Source organism: Oncorhynchus mykiss, chromosome 3, assembly GCF_013265735.2.
Source record: "Oncorhynchus mykiss isolate Arlee chromosome 3, USDA_OmykA_1.1, whole genome shotgun sequence".
Taxonomy (NCBI): domain Eukaryota; kingdom Metazoa; phylum Chordata; class Actinopteri; order Salmoniformes; family Salmonidae; genus Oncorhynchus; species Oncorhynchus mykiss.
Genome location: NC_048567.1, coordinates 62,597,458 through 62,612,475, shown reverse-complemented (window position 1 = coordinate 62,612,475; position 15,018 = coordinate 62,597,458). Strand labels below are relative to the sequence as shown.

The following is a 15,018-nucleotide window of genomic DNA, read 5'->3' as shown; positions in this document are numbered from 1 at the left end:
TGATTTTCTGGTTTCCTTTAATAATCAACATATTATGTACAAAGTCAGCCAAATAATATTCTACTACTGATCAAGGAAATCCTAAAACGCATTTGTTATTAAAATAGCTAAAGATTACATCAGTTAATATGTAGAGAAGTGAAAACATTTAGAGTGGATCCTACAAAGACCTGATAAGTTTGTCTTCTCAATGGAGAGACCTGGTCGTCTGCCCGTCACTAAAGACACACCTGACCATCATATTACTGATGTGTGTATTTGTGTGCCCGTGCGTGCTGAGGGCAGACCGAGCAGTTCACTTAATTACAGGTTAAAATGTCACTAAAGGAACCATGAGGTGGAAATATTATTACTGAACACAATAAAAAAGGAACAGAAGTTTAACATTAGAAAGGGTTGACAAAACATTGAAAATATGTTCCTATATCATTTTGCTTCAGTCATTGTCCAGAGAGCTCTGTCTGAGCAACGTGTAGAAGCTAGGGATAACCACACTGTACACACTGCAATCCATCCAATGACACACAAGAACACTCAGGCCAGTCTGTCCAATGGGACACAGGATCACTGACGTTTCAAACACTTCCCCAGACAGCTAGAGTACTGATGGGAGGGGTTGGGGAGGGAATGATTGTCCAGAGAACAAGGGCTGGCAATATCTGATGAGGTTCCTGCTCTATAACCACAACAACCTTGACACCTGGTGATGGTATCCATGGGGAGTACCTCTGATGCGCCCCAAAGAAAGTTACTGCGGAATAGAGAGAAAAATGTATGTTACTAAATCACTCTACTACTCAGCATTCATCTAATATGGGTGAATGTTTCAATGTATAGTGGATGAATGCTAGAATGAAGCCTGGGAGTTCTTACACTTAAGCTCTTGCCACAGGGCTTTCTGTCCTCATCCTCGTCATCAGACACATGCGGTTTCGCTATGGCCATCTCCTCTTTACTTGCTGCTATCATCTTACATTTCTACACACACAGAATGATATTAGAAACGTAAACAAATCATTGTGAAGTCAACACAGTCAGAATAATACAAGAGAACACCCCAAACAACACAGTTGTCTTCACATTCGAGTCTTGTCGTGCTTGTAACCTTAAGACACTACATAAAACATCTGGAACCGGTTGACTTGTCAGTAAGATGCAGGTTCATTCTCTTCATGTTTGTAACCTTTAAGGATACTTTGCGATTTTGGCAATGAAGTCCTTTACTTCCCCAGATCAGGTCTCTGCATCCCGTATGAAGTAAGTTAGAGCTAGTTTTGTGAGCCAATGCTAACTAGCATTAGCACAATGGACTGGAAGACTATGGCATATACTAGCATGCTAGCAGTTACCATAGACTTCCAGGCATGACGGTAACACTAGTTAGCAATTGCACAGTTAGCAAATTCCTTCAAACTGCATGCAGAGATATAAAAATGGTATCCATAAGATCATGACTCTGGGGAAGCAGATAAAGGGCTTAATTGCCAAAAACATTACATAAAACAATACAAATGGGAGTCTGAGCTAAAGTTTGATGCTTGCTGTAATACATCATGGGGGGGGGTCTACATCCACAATTGATAAAGTAAGTCTTTGTTATTACATGCAGTACAAGTCTCTTGTAAGTCTTACCTCAGTGAGCTCCTTGATGCTGTAGATGTTGGCCTGCTGAGTCACCTTCCTCTTCACCTCCTCTATGTGGTCCAGGTTGAGGGGGGGAAGAGTTGTTTGGGGAGCCTGGCTAGGAGGGGGCTTGTTGGTGATGGTTGGGAGGGGAGCCATCTGGGGCATGTTTGACATCTGAGCCATGTTGGTGAGGGCTGCAGTCATGGTGGCAGCTTTCATACTGGCCATGGCAGCACTCATGGCCATATTGGACATGTTCATGTTGGGCATGTTCATGTTGGGCATGTTCATGTTGGGCATGTTCATGTTGGGCATTCCCATGCCGGGCATGTTGAGAGGCAAGGGCAGGGGAAGAGGCAGATTCAGAGGGGTTGGGGCTGGGTTGGGCAGGGGAAGCTGGAGGATGGCCTTGGGTCTCAGACTCTCTGGAATGGGCACACCTGCTTTAGCACACATGGCTGCTGCATTGGCCTTCGCTATCTCCAGTAGCTGGTCTTTGTCTGTGAAGGGAGAAAGGGGAGAAGAAAGTGGAGAATAGACATCTGTCAACAGTGGTATTTTAGACTACATAATCACACCTAATCTGTTCTAAGGTGCCTAGAACAGCCACCATTAAACCGAGGGTACAATACATTGGATTGGTGTATGTATATACGGAGTGGCTGCGGATCCAAGTTCTCTGGAACCCTCTTCCCGACAGCTAAAGGTTCTAAGCTTCTGCGCATGTGTGGGATTCTCTACTTTACACCCAGTCTCTACTGTACTTGTTCAGCTGTCCAGAGAACAGGCGATCGAACAGGTGATCTTGCAGACATTGATTCCGCTTTCGCCAGGGTAGCCTGTACTCTGGGCAGCTGAACAAGTAGAGGACAGATTGTGTGTAAAATAGAGAATCCTGCACATGCGCAGAAGCTTCGTAGCTTTAGCTGTCGGAAAGAGGGTTCCAAAGAACTCCATACTTGTAGTCTTACCCAGCTCAGTGAGACGAGGAGGGGTCTTGCTTGCACTGCGGCGGGTTCGAGATGTGGACCGGCGCTTGCGGAGGATGAGGATGGGTGAATGGCTTGGTTCCCGTTTCCATCGGTCGCGGCGGTCAAATGAGCGATTTCGCATGATGGGCCGGCGCCGTCGCGACACGGACCTTCTCCTCCGGCCTGGAGAACGAGACTTGAGGCGTTTGCGCCTGTCTGTGGATTTGGACCTCTTCCTTCTGGCCGGGGAGCGGGACTTTGAGTGCTTGGTCCTGGACTTGGAATGTGACTTCCTGCGCCGTGCCGGTGACTTAGAGCGTGATCTCCTGCGCCAGACAGGACTTCTGGACTTGGACCTCTTCTTCCGTCTGGCAGGCGGGGAGACAGACTTCCTTTTCCTGGATGGGGACTTGGAACGCCTCCTTCTGGAGGTAGACTTGGACTGAGAGGGAGAGGTAGACTTAGACCGGGAGCACCTCCGTGAGGGAGAGGTGGACGTCTTTCTGCCGGCAGGTGAGTGGGACTTCCTGGCAGGTGATGCTGATTTTGAGGACTGACGTTGTTTCGAGGATGATGCCTTCTTGATGGAGGATTTAGAAGATGATGCCCTGTAGCGACGATCAGCACAAACGGTCTCTGGTGACACAGACCTGGAGATAGCATGCTCATCTGGCTCTTCTTCAGAGGAGCCTGTTGGGCTTTTTGCTCCCTTTGGCTCTTCTGCTGCGGAGTCGTGGTCTTCAGATGGAATCTCAGAGCTGCTCTCGTCAGCCTGCCCAGCCACTGGCTTGCCCTGTATGATAGAACTGGAGGGTGCAGCCCAAGGGAGGGGCTTCCAGGGCCCTGTTGCAGCTGTTGCTACAGCCTCCCCAACAGGCTTGGTAGGTGGTTCATCATTCACAGTCTTGTCTGCAGTATGTTTGACTGATTTCAGAGACTTCAGGTCAGTAGACCTGGATCTTGAGCGTTCTGGGGATACGCTCTCAGATTTCCTATCGCTTAAGACAGACCTAGATTTCGATATGTCTCTTTTGGGCGATTTTGACAGTGAACACTTGTTTCTTTTCAGCGATTTGGATTTAAGAGTACAAGACCTGTTACATGGGGATGGTGATCTTGATGGTTTACTGCGTATTGGGGATCTGGACTTTGTACTGCTCCGCTTTGGTGATCTAGAAAGTACTTTCAGTACTGGTGAACTGGATTTCCTGCAGCTCCTGGAGCGGGACTTGGTGTTCTTGCCTGTTGGGGATTTGGACAGTGAGCCTTTCCTGTTCCTCTTCAGGATCACGACAGAGCGGGACCGAGTACGCTTGCCTTTCCTGACCAGAGACCGGGACCGTCGTGTCCTGGGGGGGGACCTCTTCCTGTGAGACGGGGAGCTGCTTTTGGAGCGCCGGCCTCTTCTCAGGGACCGGGAATGACGGAGCCGTCTAGATTTGGAACGTGAGCGGCGAGTCAGCCTCACAGGCGAGCGGGACCTCGAGGGTCTACCACGACGAGGGGGAGGGGTTCTGGTCCTCGACCTCCTGACACGACCACGAGGCCTGGACTCAGACCGCCGCCCTCGTCTTGGAGACGGAGACAGTTTGCGTCCCCTCCTGGGGGACAGAGGAGACGACTTGCGTCCCCTCCTGGGGGACAGAGGAGACGACTTGCGTCCTCTCTTGGGGGACTTGCGTCCTCTCCTGGGGGACAGAGGAGACGACTTGCGTCCCCTCCTGGGGGACAGAGGAGACGACTTGCGTCCCCTCCTGGGTGACAGAGGAGACGACTTGCGTCCCCTCCTGGGGGACAGAGGAGACGACTTGCGTCCTCTCCTGGGGGACAGAGGAGACGACTTGCGTCCTCTCCTGGGGGACAGAGGAGACGACTTGCGTCCTCTCCTGGGAGACAGAGGAGACGACTTGCGTCCTCTCCTGGGGGACAGAGGAGACGACTTGCGTCCTCTCCTGGGGGACAGAGGAGACGACTTGCGTCCTCTCCTGGGGGACAGAGGAGACGACTTGCGTCCTCTCCTGGGGGACAGAGGAGACGACTTGCGTCCTCTCCTGGGGGACAGAGAAGGGGACTTGCGTCCTCTCCTGGGGGACAGAGAAGGGGACTTGCGTCCTCTCCTGGGGGACAGAGGAGACGACTTGCGTCCTCTCCTGGGGGACAGAGGAGACGACTTGCGTCCTCTCCTGGGGGACAGAGAAGGGGACTTGCGTCCTCTCCTGGGGGACAGAGAAGGGGACTTGCGTCCTCTCCTGGGGGACAGAGAAGGGGACTTGCGTCCTCTCCTGGGGGACAGAGAAGGGGACTTGCGTCCTCTCCTGGGGGACAGAGAAGGGGACTTGCGTCCTCTCCTGGGGGACAGAGAAGGGGACTTGCGTCCTCTCCTGGGGGACAGAGAAGGGGACTTGCGTCCTCTCCTGGGGGACAGAGAAGGGGACTTGCGTTCTCTGCTGGGGGACAGAGAAGGGGACTTGCGTCCTCTGCTGGGGGACAGAGAAGGGGACTTGCGTCCTCTCCTGGGGGACAGAGAAGGGGACTTGCGTCCTCTCCTGGGGGACAGAGAAGGGGACTTGCGTTCTCTGCTGGGGGACAGAGAAGGGGACTTGCGTCCTCTGCTGGGGGACAGAGAGGGGGACTTGCGTCCTCTCTTAGGAGTCAGAGAATGGGACTTACGTCCTGTACTTTTAAGGGACTTGGACTGCTTCCTCTTGGGAGTCATGCTCTTTGAGAAGGATCGAGACCTGCCCCTGCTAGACACAAGCAGACCAGACAATTGCTTGGGGCTTTGTGAACGACTGCGGCTTGATCTGGACCGCTTGGAGCTTGTCGAATGACTAACACTCGATCTGGCTCTTTTAGTGTCCGTCAGTGACTGTGACCTTGACCGTGAGGGAGCATGGTTATTCACCTTTGACCTCTGCCCTGTGTTTGTCTCCTCTCTCTGGCCGCCTTGCTTGGGGATGATGTCCGGAAGCTCCTGGGAGTGACTGAAGCACCTGTCGCTCCGTGAATCTTCTGCCTTTATGACGGAGACGGTCTGTTCCTCCCTGTCAGCAGGGGGCGCCTTCTCTTCTGTCTTTCCTCGTGCATCCGCAGACTGCTCATCCAAGGTTTGACACATTTTCAGAGATCCCTCTTTTTGGCCGAGAGTTAGGCGTAGGGAGGACACCCTTTCCTCTTGTCTGGCCTTAGACAGGATGGGAACTGCTTGCACATCCGTGCCAGCTGGCTTCTCCTCAGACTCAGAATCTGACCCTGACATAGATTCGCTCTCTGATGGGGAGTGTAAAGGTGAGTTCTTCTCCTGTTTCTCTTCCCCTTTTCTCCTCCTCTTTTTCTTCTTTTTCCCAAAATGTCTTTTGTGTTTTCTGGCTTTAGCATCACATACTTCAGGTTTATCTGCTTGGACCAGTACACAGGCATTAGCAACAAATAACTTTAGCATCCATTAATTTCCTACACCCGAACCCAGAGCCACACTCCTTACCTGTGATCAAGCCCTTTGTTGCCTCATCTTTTGTGCCTGCTGCTTCATCAGAAGCCACAAGGCCAGCACTCCTCAAACTAAAAACAACAAAGAAAACATTTATTATTACAGCAAATATTCACAATCGTCCCAGTAGTATAAAGACAAACAAGAGCCTGTTGGCTGATTAGTGCAAGATTTCTGCTGCTTTGTCTCCTATATTCCAGTGAGGAAACCATCTAGAGGTGACCAGGCACAGCACAGGTCTGGGTGTAATGGGCAGAGTCTAGCAGTGAGTGCATTCAATTATTTGGCCCATGTTGCTCTGGTGGGAGGAGTATGCGCAGGGTGAAAAGTAATTGCATTCGTTTTGGAACTGCGCTGCCTTCCGGGTGTGAGCCAGATGCCCTGCTCTGGCTGACGGCGAAGTCTTCTCAAAACAAAAGTGACATAGGTTAAGCACGTGCACAGTAGTTAAGCTTAATCTAACTTCCTCATTGTTGTGGTTCTAACGGGAGGAGTCAAACAATGTTCTGGGTCTAATGGGAGGAGCCTCACCCTGCTCTGGTTCTGACTAGTGGCTTCTCTACGTCGGACTCTGGGACCGACTCCGAGCTGGTCTCCCGCTCTCCCTTGCCACGTTTCTTCTTCTTCTTTTTGCCCTTGTGTTTTTTGTGCTTCTTGTTCTTCTTGTGCAGCATCTCACTTCCTTCTTTTGCAGACGTTTCCTCTAGAGTGTGTTCACTCTCTGCTGCCTCGTCCCCACCTGCACAGATTAACCAATCATATTCCTTATTTACAGATTAGCCAAACACATTCTTTAGTCACAGATTAACCAATCGCATTTCTTTGTCTGGATAAATTACGAGTTTGGTGAATTTCATCAGCAACATGGGACATACAATCCTAACGAAAGGTGGCCAGGAAGAGAATTGGCAACCTCTGGTGTGTGTGTCATTGGCATTTCAGGATCTAGCCAATCCAGCTCGAACCTCCAGCGGCATAGCTATAGCTATCTTGAGGTTGAGATGATAGTGTACCGAAAGCACGGCAAAGACACTTTCAACAAACATTTACTTGGGGCAGGGTTTCCTCTAGGTTCACTCAAGTGTTGCACTGCTCCATGGCAGAATGATTTCCACCACACCAAAATAAATACCAAACATAGTTTCAATAAAGTTCTGTAAAGCACATTCACTTTTCTTGGTAAAAAAATAATCTGTCTGGGTTCAACACAGTTCTGAAGGTTATTTAGCTCTGTGAGCTGTGGCAGGCAGCCTACAACTCAAGAAACACCCGTGCCAGTGACACATGCACGAGTGACCCATGCTCGATACAGACGCTCTATGGCGCGAAACACAATTCACTTGAATCACTTCAGAATACACCTGTGCGAGAAACGGCACGCCAGGGACCAGTATACGAGTGACCAGTGCGCAATACAGAAGCCCTGCGGCTTGAAACACAAATCACTTGAATCCCCTCAGAGTGATCCTGCATGAGAAACTGCAAGAAAGGTAAGTTAGGTTGTTTGACTAACGTTAGCTAGCCAACTAGTTAACTACATAAGATAGATATAACCTAAAAACTAACATAATTTAGCTCTATAATATTGCTGCCACAATTATAATGGCAATTAGCTAACAAATATCCAAAAGTATGTTGATGATAGAAACATGATTAACTAAAGTTACTAGTCTAGCAAGTTAGCTAGCTAGTTTGTTTGGAACTGTATAAAGTGCAAGCAAGATAGCTACATTTATCTGTCTTCAATTTTTTTTAAATCCTCAGGTGAGATATTTCCAGCCACAGCAGCAGAAGAAAAAAGGGGAGCAGGGACAAGAGTGTCAGGTAACGTTGTTCAAAATTCTAAAAGATGTGCAACATAATAGCGAAGACATCAAAAACTATGAACACATATGGAATCATGTAGTAACCAAAAAAGTGTTAAACAAATCCAAATATATTTTAGATTCTTCAAAGTAGCCACAGTTTGCCTTAATGACAGCTTTGCACATTCTTGGCATTCTCTCAACCAGATTCATGAGAGGGTCACCTGGAATGCATTTCAATTAACCTCTCTGCGCACGGAACCCGCTAGCGGGCTGAAATCCCACAACATACGGTGATCGCTACATAAATAGTCATATTAAACTTTCATGAAAATACAAGTGTCTCACGTGTATCGAAAGCCTAGAATCTTGCTAATCCAACTGCGGTCAGATTTAAAAAAGCATTTACTGCGAAAGAATACGATGCGATTATCTGAGCATAGAACCCCATTAAAAAAAAACATTTAACCATCACAGGCGTAACCTAATCACAACTGCATTAAAATAAAAAGTTTACCTTTGACGATCTTTGTCTGTTTGCAATTCCAATGCTCATTGTTACACAATGAATGATCCTTTGTTTGATAAAACCCGTTTTTATAGCCTAACACAAAACATTTTGTGAACCGCTTGTGTCGTGAATTCCGTCTCATTCCATTTTCGACGACACATTCCAGGTAAATAACCCACACAGAACGTGACTTTTCCAGTCATGTTTGGTTTCACTGCAATCAACTGGTTTGTTTGTAACACAATCAAACATGATGGGCCATTTCGCAGGATGTACTGACTGAAAGAAACCGATTTGAAGACAACAAGTCATGACATCATTGTGCACCAATGATTTGCCCGCTGTTTCGTTGATTGACTGTCTTTTAACCCAATGACCACTGATCGTTTTGAAATCTAGCTGGGTACAGTGCCTTGCGAAATCGAGAATCTGTGGAAAGAACTGAAAACTGCTGTTCACAAATGCTCTCCATCCAACCTCACTGAGCTCGAGCTGTTTTGCAAGGAGGAATGGGAAAAAAATTCAGTCTCTCGATGTGCAAAACTGATAGAGACATACCCCAAGCGACTTACAGCTGTAATCGCAGCAAAAGGTGGCGCTACAAAGTATTAACTTAAGGGGGCTGAATAATTTTGCACGCCCAATTTTTCAGTTTTCGATTTGTTAAAAAAGTTTGAAATATCCAATAAATGTCGTTCCACTTCATGATTGTGTCCCACTTGTTGTTGATTCTTCACAAAAAAATACAGTTTTATATCTTTATGTTTGAAGCCTGAAATGTGGCAAAAGGTCGCAAAGTTCAAGGGGGCCGAATACTTTCGCAAGGCACTGTAGATAGCCAATGAGCTGAGCTAAACGGCAATACGCCATGTTTATGTGTTGCAAGACCAACCCATGTAGTAAGCTCCAGCGTAAAGTGAGTCATTCGCTATTGAAGTTTCATACCGGAAGGAGAAACACATGTTACGCACTGCATTGTTTGGTGAACGCGCAGATTCAGCTGTTTATATATCAATCATTATGGCGACTAAGTCAGGGAAAGCTAAATCTAAGTCTAGATATACAGATGTTCACACAATTTTAGAATAAATTGATTGGGAAGGTGAGAGAGATTCTTGTAGGATGATTCACTTAGCGATTGTGGAGGAATATTTTTTGAACGGGAGAGGACATCGTTTTGGACTGGTAAGTTCTTATCATGCTAATGCCCTTGTTTGAAATGAATAATATAAAATATTATTTGTGATTTTTTTTTACATTTTAGAAGCAATTTATAAACATGCATCTCACATTTCATGACATTACGTGTGTCTGCCGCCCCACCCCAACCCACATGAAATAGCCTATTTGAGGCTGTTGAGGAGAGGGCAGGACCACATCAATGGCCAAAGTGAAATGGAGACAGTAGATCTAGCTGGTCTGTCATAATATAATAGAGACAGTAGATCTAGCTGAAATGTCATAATATAAGAGACAGTAGATCTAGCAGGTAATAATACTATATTCAACCTAATATATTCAACCTTCAACTCTCTATATATATCTGTTTATTATACCTGTTGATACAGGGCTCATATGTGAAACTATTCTAACTGAACATTTTCTTTCACAGTGACACTGACTCCGAATGGGAGTCTTATCCAGTGTCCTGTGTGAATTTAAGTATGCTCTCTCTAATTCTCTCTTTCTCTCGGAGGAGGACCTGAGCCCTAGGACCATGCATCAGGACCTGGCATGATGACTCCTTGCTGTCCCCAGTCCACCTGGCCTTGCCGCTGTTCCAGTTTCAACTGTTCTGCCTGTGGCTATGGAACCCTAAACTGTTCATTTTTACTCGAGGTGCTGCCCTGTTGCACCCTCTACAACCACTGTGATCTCCACCCGGCACAACCAGAAGAGGACTGGCCACCCCTCATAGCCTGGTTCCTCTCTAGGTTTCTTCCTAGGTTTTTGCCTTTCTAGTGAGTTTTTCCCAGCCACCGTGCTTCTACACCTGCATTGCTTGCTGTTTGGGGTTTTAGGCGGGGGCTATATAAATTGATTTGATTTGATAGAGGACTGAGGGTCTTCCAAATATTGAAAGTGTTTAAATAGTTACCCATGTTATTTTGTAAATGGGTGGGGGGGGGGGGGGGGGGGGGGGTGTTAGAATACCATTTTGGTATTTTGTATATAGTTTTTTGTTTCAAAATGTATACCTTCACCAATTTGGCCACTTGGGTACATTTGGGCTACTTGTGTGGGACACCTGGGTGACTTCATGATAAATGTCATGTAAGCACACTCATTTTAGAAGTTATCATTCTGAAACTTTGCACAAGTACTGTTGCCCTCTTATATTTTTCACTGAAATTGTCCCCATCATCCTATCTGAATGTTTTATCTTGTTCATTTTAAAGATGATACAAAAATAAAAAACATATGTTTTTTTTTCATTGTTCTATCTAAACCAGATCTATTGTGTTATATTCTCCTACATTCAATTCACATGTACACAAACTTCAGTGTTTTCTTTCAAATGGTACCAAGAATATGCATATCCTTGGTTCTGTGCCTGAGCTACAGGCTGTTAGATATGGGTATGTCTTCAGGTGGAAATTGCACAAAGTAAGGGGGGGAGCTGTAAGAGGGTTTTAACAGGTGTGCCTTTGTTAAAAGTTCATTTGTGCAATTTCTTTCCTTCTTAATGCATTTGAGCCAATCAGTTGTGTTGTGACATGGTATGGGTGGTATACAGAGGATAGCCTTATTTGGTAAAATACCAAGTCCTTATTATGGCAAAAACAGCTCAAATAAGCAAAGATAAATGACAATCCATCATTACTTTAAGACATGAAGGTTTGTCAAAAATTTCAGGAACTTTGAAAGTTTCTTAAAGTGCAGTCGCAAAAACCATCAAGCGCTATTATGAAACTGGCGCTCATGAGGGCCGTTAGTCTTAATTTGAGATTTTGGGTTAAAAGCCTCTGTCTTTGTGAGACTAAATGGATGATCTCTTTATGTGTAGTTACACTGTGAAGCATGGAGGTGGTGGTGTGATGGTGCTTTGCTGGTGACAGTGTGTGATTTATTTCAAATTCAAGGTACACTTAACCAGCATGGCTACCACAGCATTCTGCAGCAATTCACCGTCCCATCCGCTTTGCGCTTAGTGGGACTATCATTTGTTTTTCAACAGGACAATGACCCAACACACCTCCAGGCTGTGTAAGGGCTATTTTACCAAATAAGAGTGATGGAGTGCTGCATGAGATGACATGGCCTTCACAATCACCTGACCTCAACCCAATTGAGATGGTTGGGATCAATTGGACTGCAGAGTGAAGGAAAAGCAGCCAACAAGTGCTCAGCATATGTGGGAAATCCTTCAAGACTATTGGAAAATAATTCCTCATGAAGATGGTTGAGAGAATGCCAAGAGTGTGCAAATCTGTCATCAAGGCAAAGGGTGGCTACGTACTTTGAAGAATCTCAAATATAAAATACATTTAGATTTGTTTAACACTTTTTTGGTTACTACATGATTACATATGTGTTATTTCATAGTTCTGATGTCTTCACTATTATTTTACAATGTAGGAAATAGTAAAATAAAGAAAAACCCTAGAATGAGTAGGTGTGTCCAAACTTTTGACTGGTACTGTATATACTGCACATTTACACATGCAGCCCAAAGCAGGAGGTTTAAAAAAACACACTTACTATTCACCAAAGTTGAGCATGTCTGGGCATGGGTGTCTGTTTCCAGTTGCTGGTGAAACTCTGATAACCAGAGAATATTCAGAAAGATATTAAATCCACCTTTTGTACTGAGTGAGGCGATACCTCGTAATTTTAGCTGCCAGACATATCACATTTCCCAACATCTAAGCTGGAACTAGTTATTTCTAAAAGACGTGGCCATGTGTATAAATAGGTGACAGCACACACACAACCCAAACAAAGATCTACGTCACACACACGAGAAGCATCTCTCACTTGGTACAAAACGTTGATTTAATATACTTCTGAATATTTCCTAATTATTGGAGTTCCACCAGCAACTAGAAACAGGTGTTTATAAGACACCGGTGCTTTCCAAATGAGAATTTAAGAAGCATTGCCAAGTAAAATTGTTTTGGTCATGAATTTCCTGTATATAGGTATAACCCTGTGAGGATAACCATCCATCGTATTACAGGCATATTTCTATAATAAATCTTGATAACACACCTTGCCGAGTGTCCATTGCACACTCCATTTTATCAGCTCTGTGTGGGGGGTGAGTGATGGCCTGAAAACCTCTGGCCACTAGCACTGTTCTCCTGGCCCTCGTCTCTCACTCTATAAGGAAAAACAGTACAGTTACTCCAGGGCACTCAACAGGGATGTGTTGATTAGTCAGATTCCATTGTTAAATGTTCCATCTGTTGCAAAACCGTTTATAGGTCTACTCTGAACTGAAACCTTTTGCAACGAAAATCAGTGTTTCTATTGTACAAATTCAGGTAGGTCCCTTCCCTTTTCTGTGGTTCCTACTTTCTATAATTAACAGTTTCCATTGCAAAACGTTTTGCAACTGAATCTGACTAATGAATAACACCTGCCAGTTTCAGAATGTCAAGACAATACAAATTAATTACATTACTACCGTTAAACAAACAGCCATGAATGTCATCTTGGTTACACTGAGTCTGGGCACACAACAAAAATAAACACTGCAGCAGTATTACGTAACCAATGACCCACTTACATGCAACTTTTTTGTAATCGTTCATCTCAACTGGCAATAACACTTGCTCTGTAACGTTAGATAAAAACAACTGTGCTGAACACTTGCTAAGAGTTAGAAAGGTACTTTGCTGGGCAGCTACATAGCAACCAAAGTAGCTAAGCACTAACGTTAGCTAGTTGGCGTATAGTTAGCTAACGTGGCACGCTAATGCTAGCTAGTTATCAACGAGAGGATTGTGTCGTTTTTAATCCCACCCAATGGTCCAAAAAAAGTTCAGTCTTAAGCGTAACAATTTTTAAAACTTGTGAACTTTAAAATGACTAACGTAGCTAGCTAGTTATCCACGACGTGTTATCTAACAAAGACACGCGGTATCAGCACCCGCGGCCTCATTCATTCGACTAGCTTGCTAACAGTTTGTAGATTACTTAACTCGTCGCACAAAACCAACAATACGTAATGCAGACAACCGATGCTTGCGCTATAACACATATGCACACCGTTTTTTGTGTGTTTTTTTTTTACCTACGTCTCCAATTCCTTTAATTTAAATAGTTAGGAAATCCAGCAACGCCTGTTTAATGGTAGTCGCCATCTTCACAGGACGCCATGATAGTTTGGGGAGACCCAGTAATCCCAGAATGCCGTCCTGGGCGGCAAATTCCTAGAGGAATCTCCATGGCAACTCAGAGATGAAGGCTCTTCTCTAAAAATCAACAAAGAATAATCAAAGAAATCATACATTCTATTATTAATTCGACCAATATATTCTATATATTTCTATGACAGAGGCATAGGGCACAGGGGCCATATAAATAGACACTTTAGCTGAGACAGGTTGTACGTTTTTTTCTCTACAACCCAATATGTAGGCATATTCTATACAGTAGCCTATATACAGTGTATTGCATTGGGGCATGGGGCAGAGTAAAAAGCCATGCAGCAGACCGTGTCCCTCAAAAATGTCACTCAAAAAACAAAACATATTTCGTTAGTAGAGACATCAATTCATAATTACCACCCCAGTTTAGCTGAGACTAAACCAGGTTTCCATCCTACATGATATGCGAGCAAAGTAGGCCTAAAAGAGGCCTGGTGGAAACAGCACATTTGCCAGTAAAATTTCCAAATGTTGACAAAACAAAATACGCTAGATAAGGTGGGTTCTTTTTGTGTAGATAAAATAAATTATACAAGAACAAATGTTGATATAATATGTTGTGTGGTCCTCCCACTTGACTCTGTCAAGCATGGAGTTTATTAGGCTACATATGAAATATGTTATGATGAACTTCACGGTGGTGAAAATTGCACGCTGTTTAGCTTGATGCTCCTTTCCAAGAAATATCGAGGGTCTTATTCTGGTGACATGATGTCGATGCTTGACTGTCATTTGACAAATAAAAATAATCTCTCTCTTTTGTCCATAATAATCTTATCATGTATACAATTGGCTTTATATGCAGTGTAGCCTATCTGTGAGCTGTTGGCTAGTGCAGCGCCAATACCGGTGGGTGCATTTACTAGCCTGTATAAGGCAAAAAATTTTGAGACATACCATCAGTGGAGTTGAAAATGAGATGGAAACCCAATTACCTAGTATTTTTTATTCGGTAGGCTACTTGGGAATGTAACCACAGCATGTGCTGACCAACTGGCAAGTGTCTTCACTGACATTTTCAACCTCAAATCAATCAAATCAAATTTGATTTGTCACATACACATGGTTAGCAGATGTTAATGCGAGTGTAGCAAAATGCTTGTGCTTCTAGTTCCGACAATGCAGTAATAACAAGTAATCTAACTAACAATTCCAAAACTACTGTCTTGTACACAGTGTAAGGGGATAAAGAATATGTACATAAGGATATATGAATGAGTGATGGTACAGAGCAGCATAG

The 15,018-nt window shown here is 44.9% G+C and overlaps 1 protein-coding gene across 14 annotated transcripts; it reads right to left on the bottom strand.

Moving 5' to 3' along the window:
- On the bottom strand, window positions 1–13,799 carry LOC110504388 (serine/arginine repetitive matrix protein 1). 14 transcript variants are annotated; one of them, XM_036974867.1, is made up of 11 exons: window positions 13,643–13,765; window positions 13,136–13,183; window positions 12,616–12,726; window positions 12,106–12,165; window positions 6,619–6,826; window positions 6,371–6,490; window positions 6,082–6,158; window positions 2,598–5,996; window positions 1,633–2,126; window positions 874–978; window positions 1–751 (listed from the first exon to the last, which is right to left on the bottom strand). In XM_036974867.1, the coding sequence occupies exons 3-11, from the start codon at window positions 12,641–12,643 to the stop codon at window positions 749–751; spliced, it is 4,494 nt and encodes a 1,497-aa protein (XP_036830762.1). In that variant the 5' UTR covers window positions 12,644–12,726; window positions 13,136–13,183; window positions 13,643–13,765; the 3' UTR covers window positions 1–748. The 14 variants fall into 14 exon arrangements, with proteins under 14 accessions (XP_036830762.1, XP_036830760.1, XP_036830763.1 ...); XM_036974865.1 differs by lacking the exon at window positions 13,136–13,183 and having other exon boundaries at window positions 13,643–13,799; XM_036974868.1 differs by lacking the exon at window positions 13,136–13,183 and having other exon boundaries at window positions 2,598–5,993; window positions 13,643–13,799.
- Between the last annotated feature and the right edge of the window lie 1,219 nt (window positions 13,800–15,018).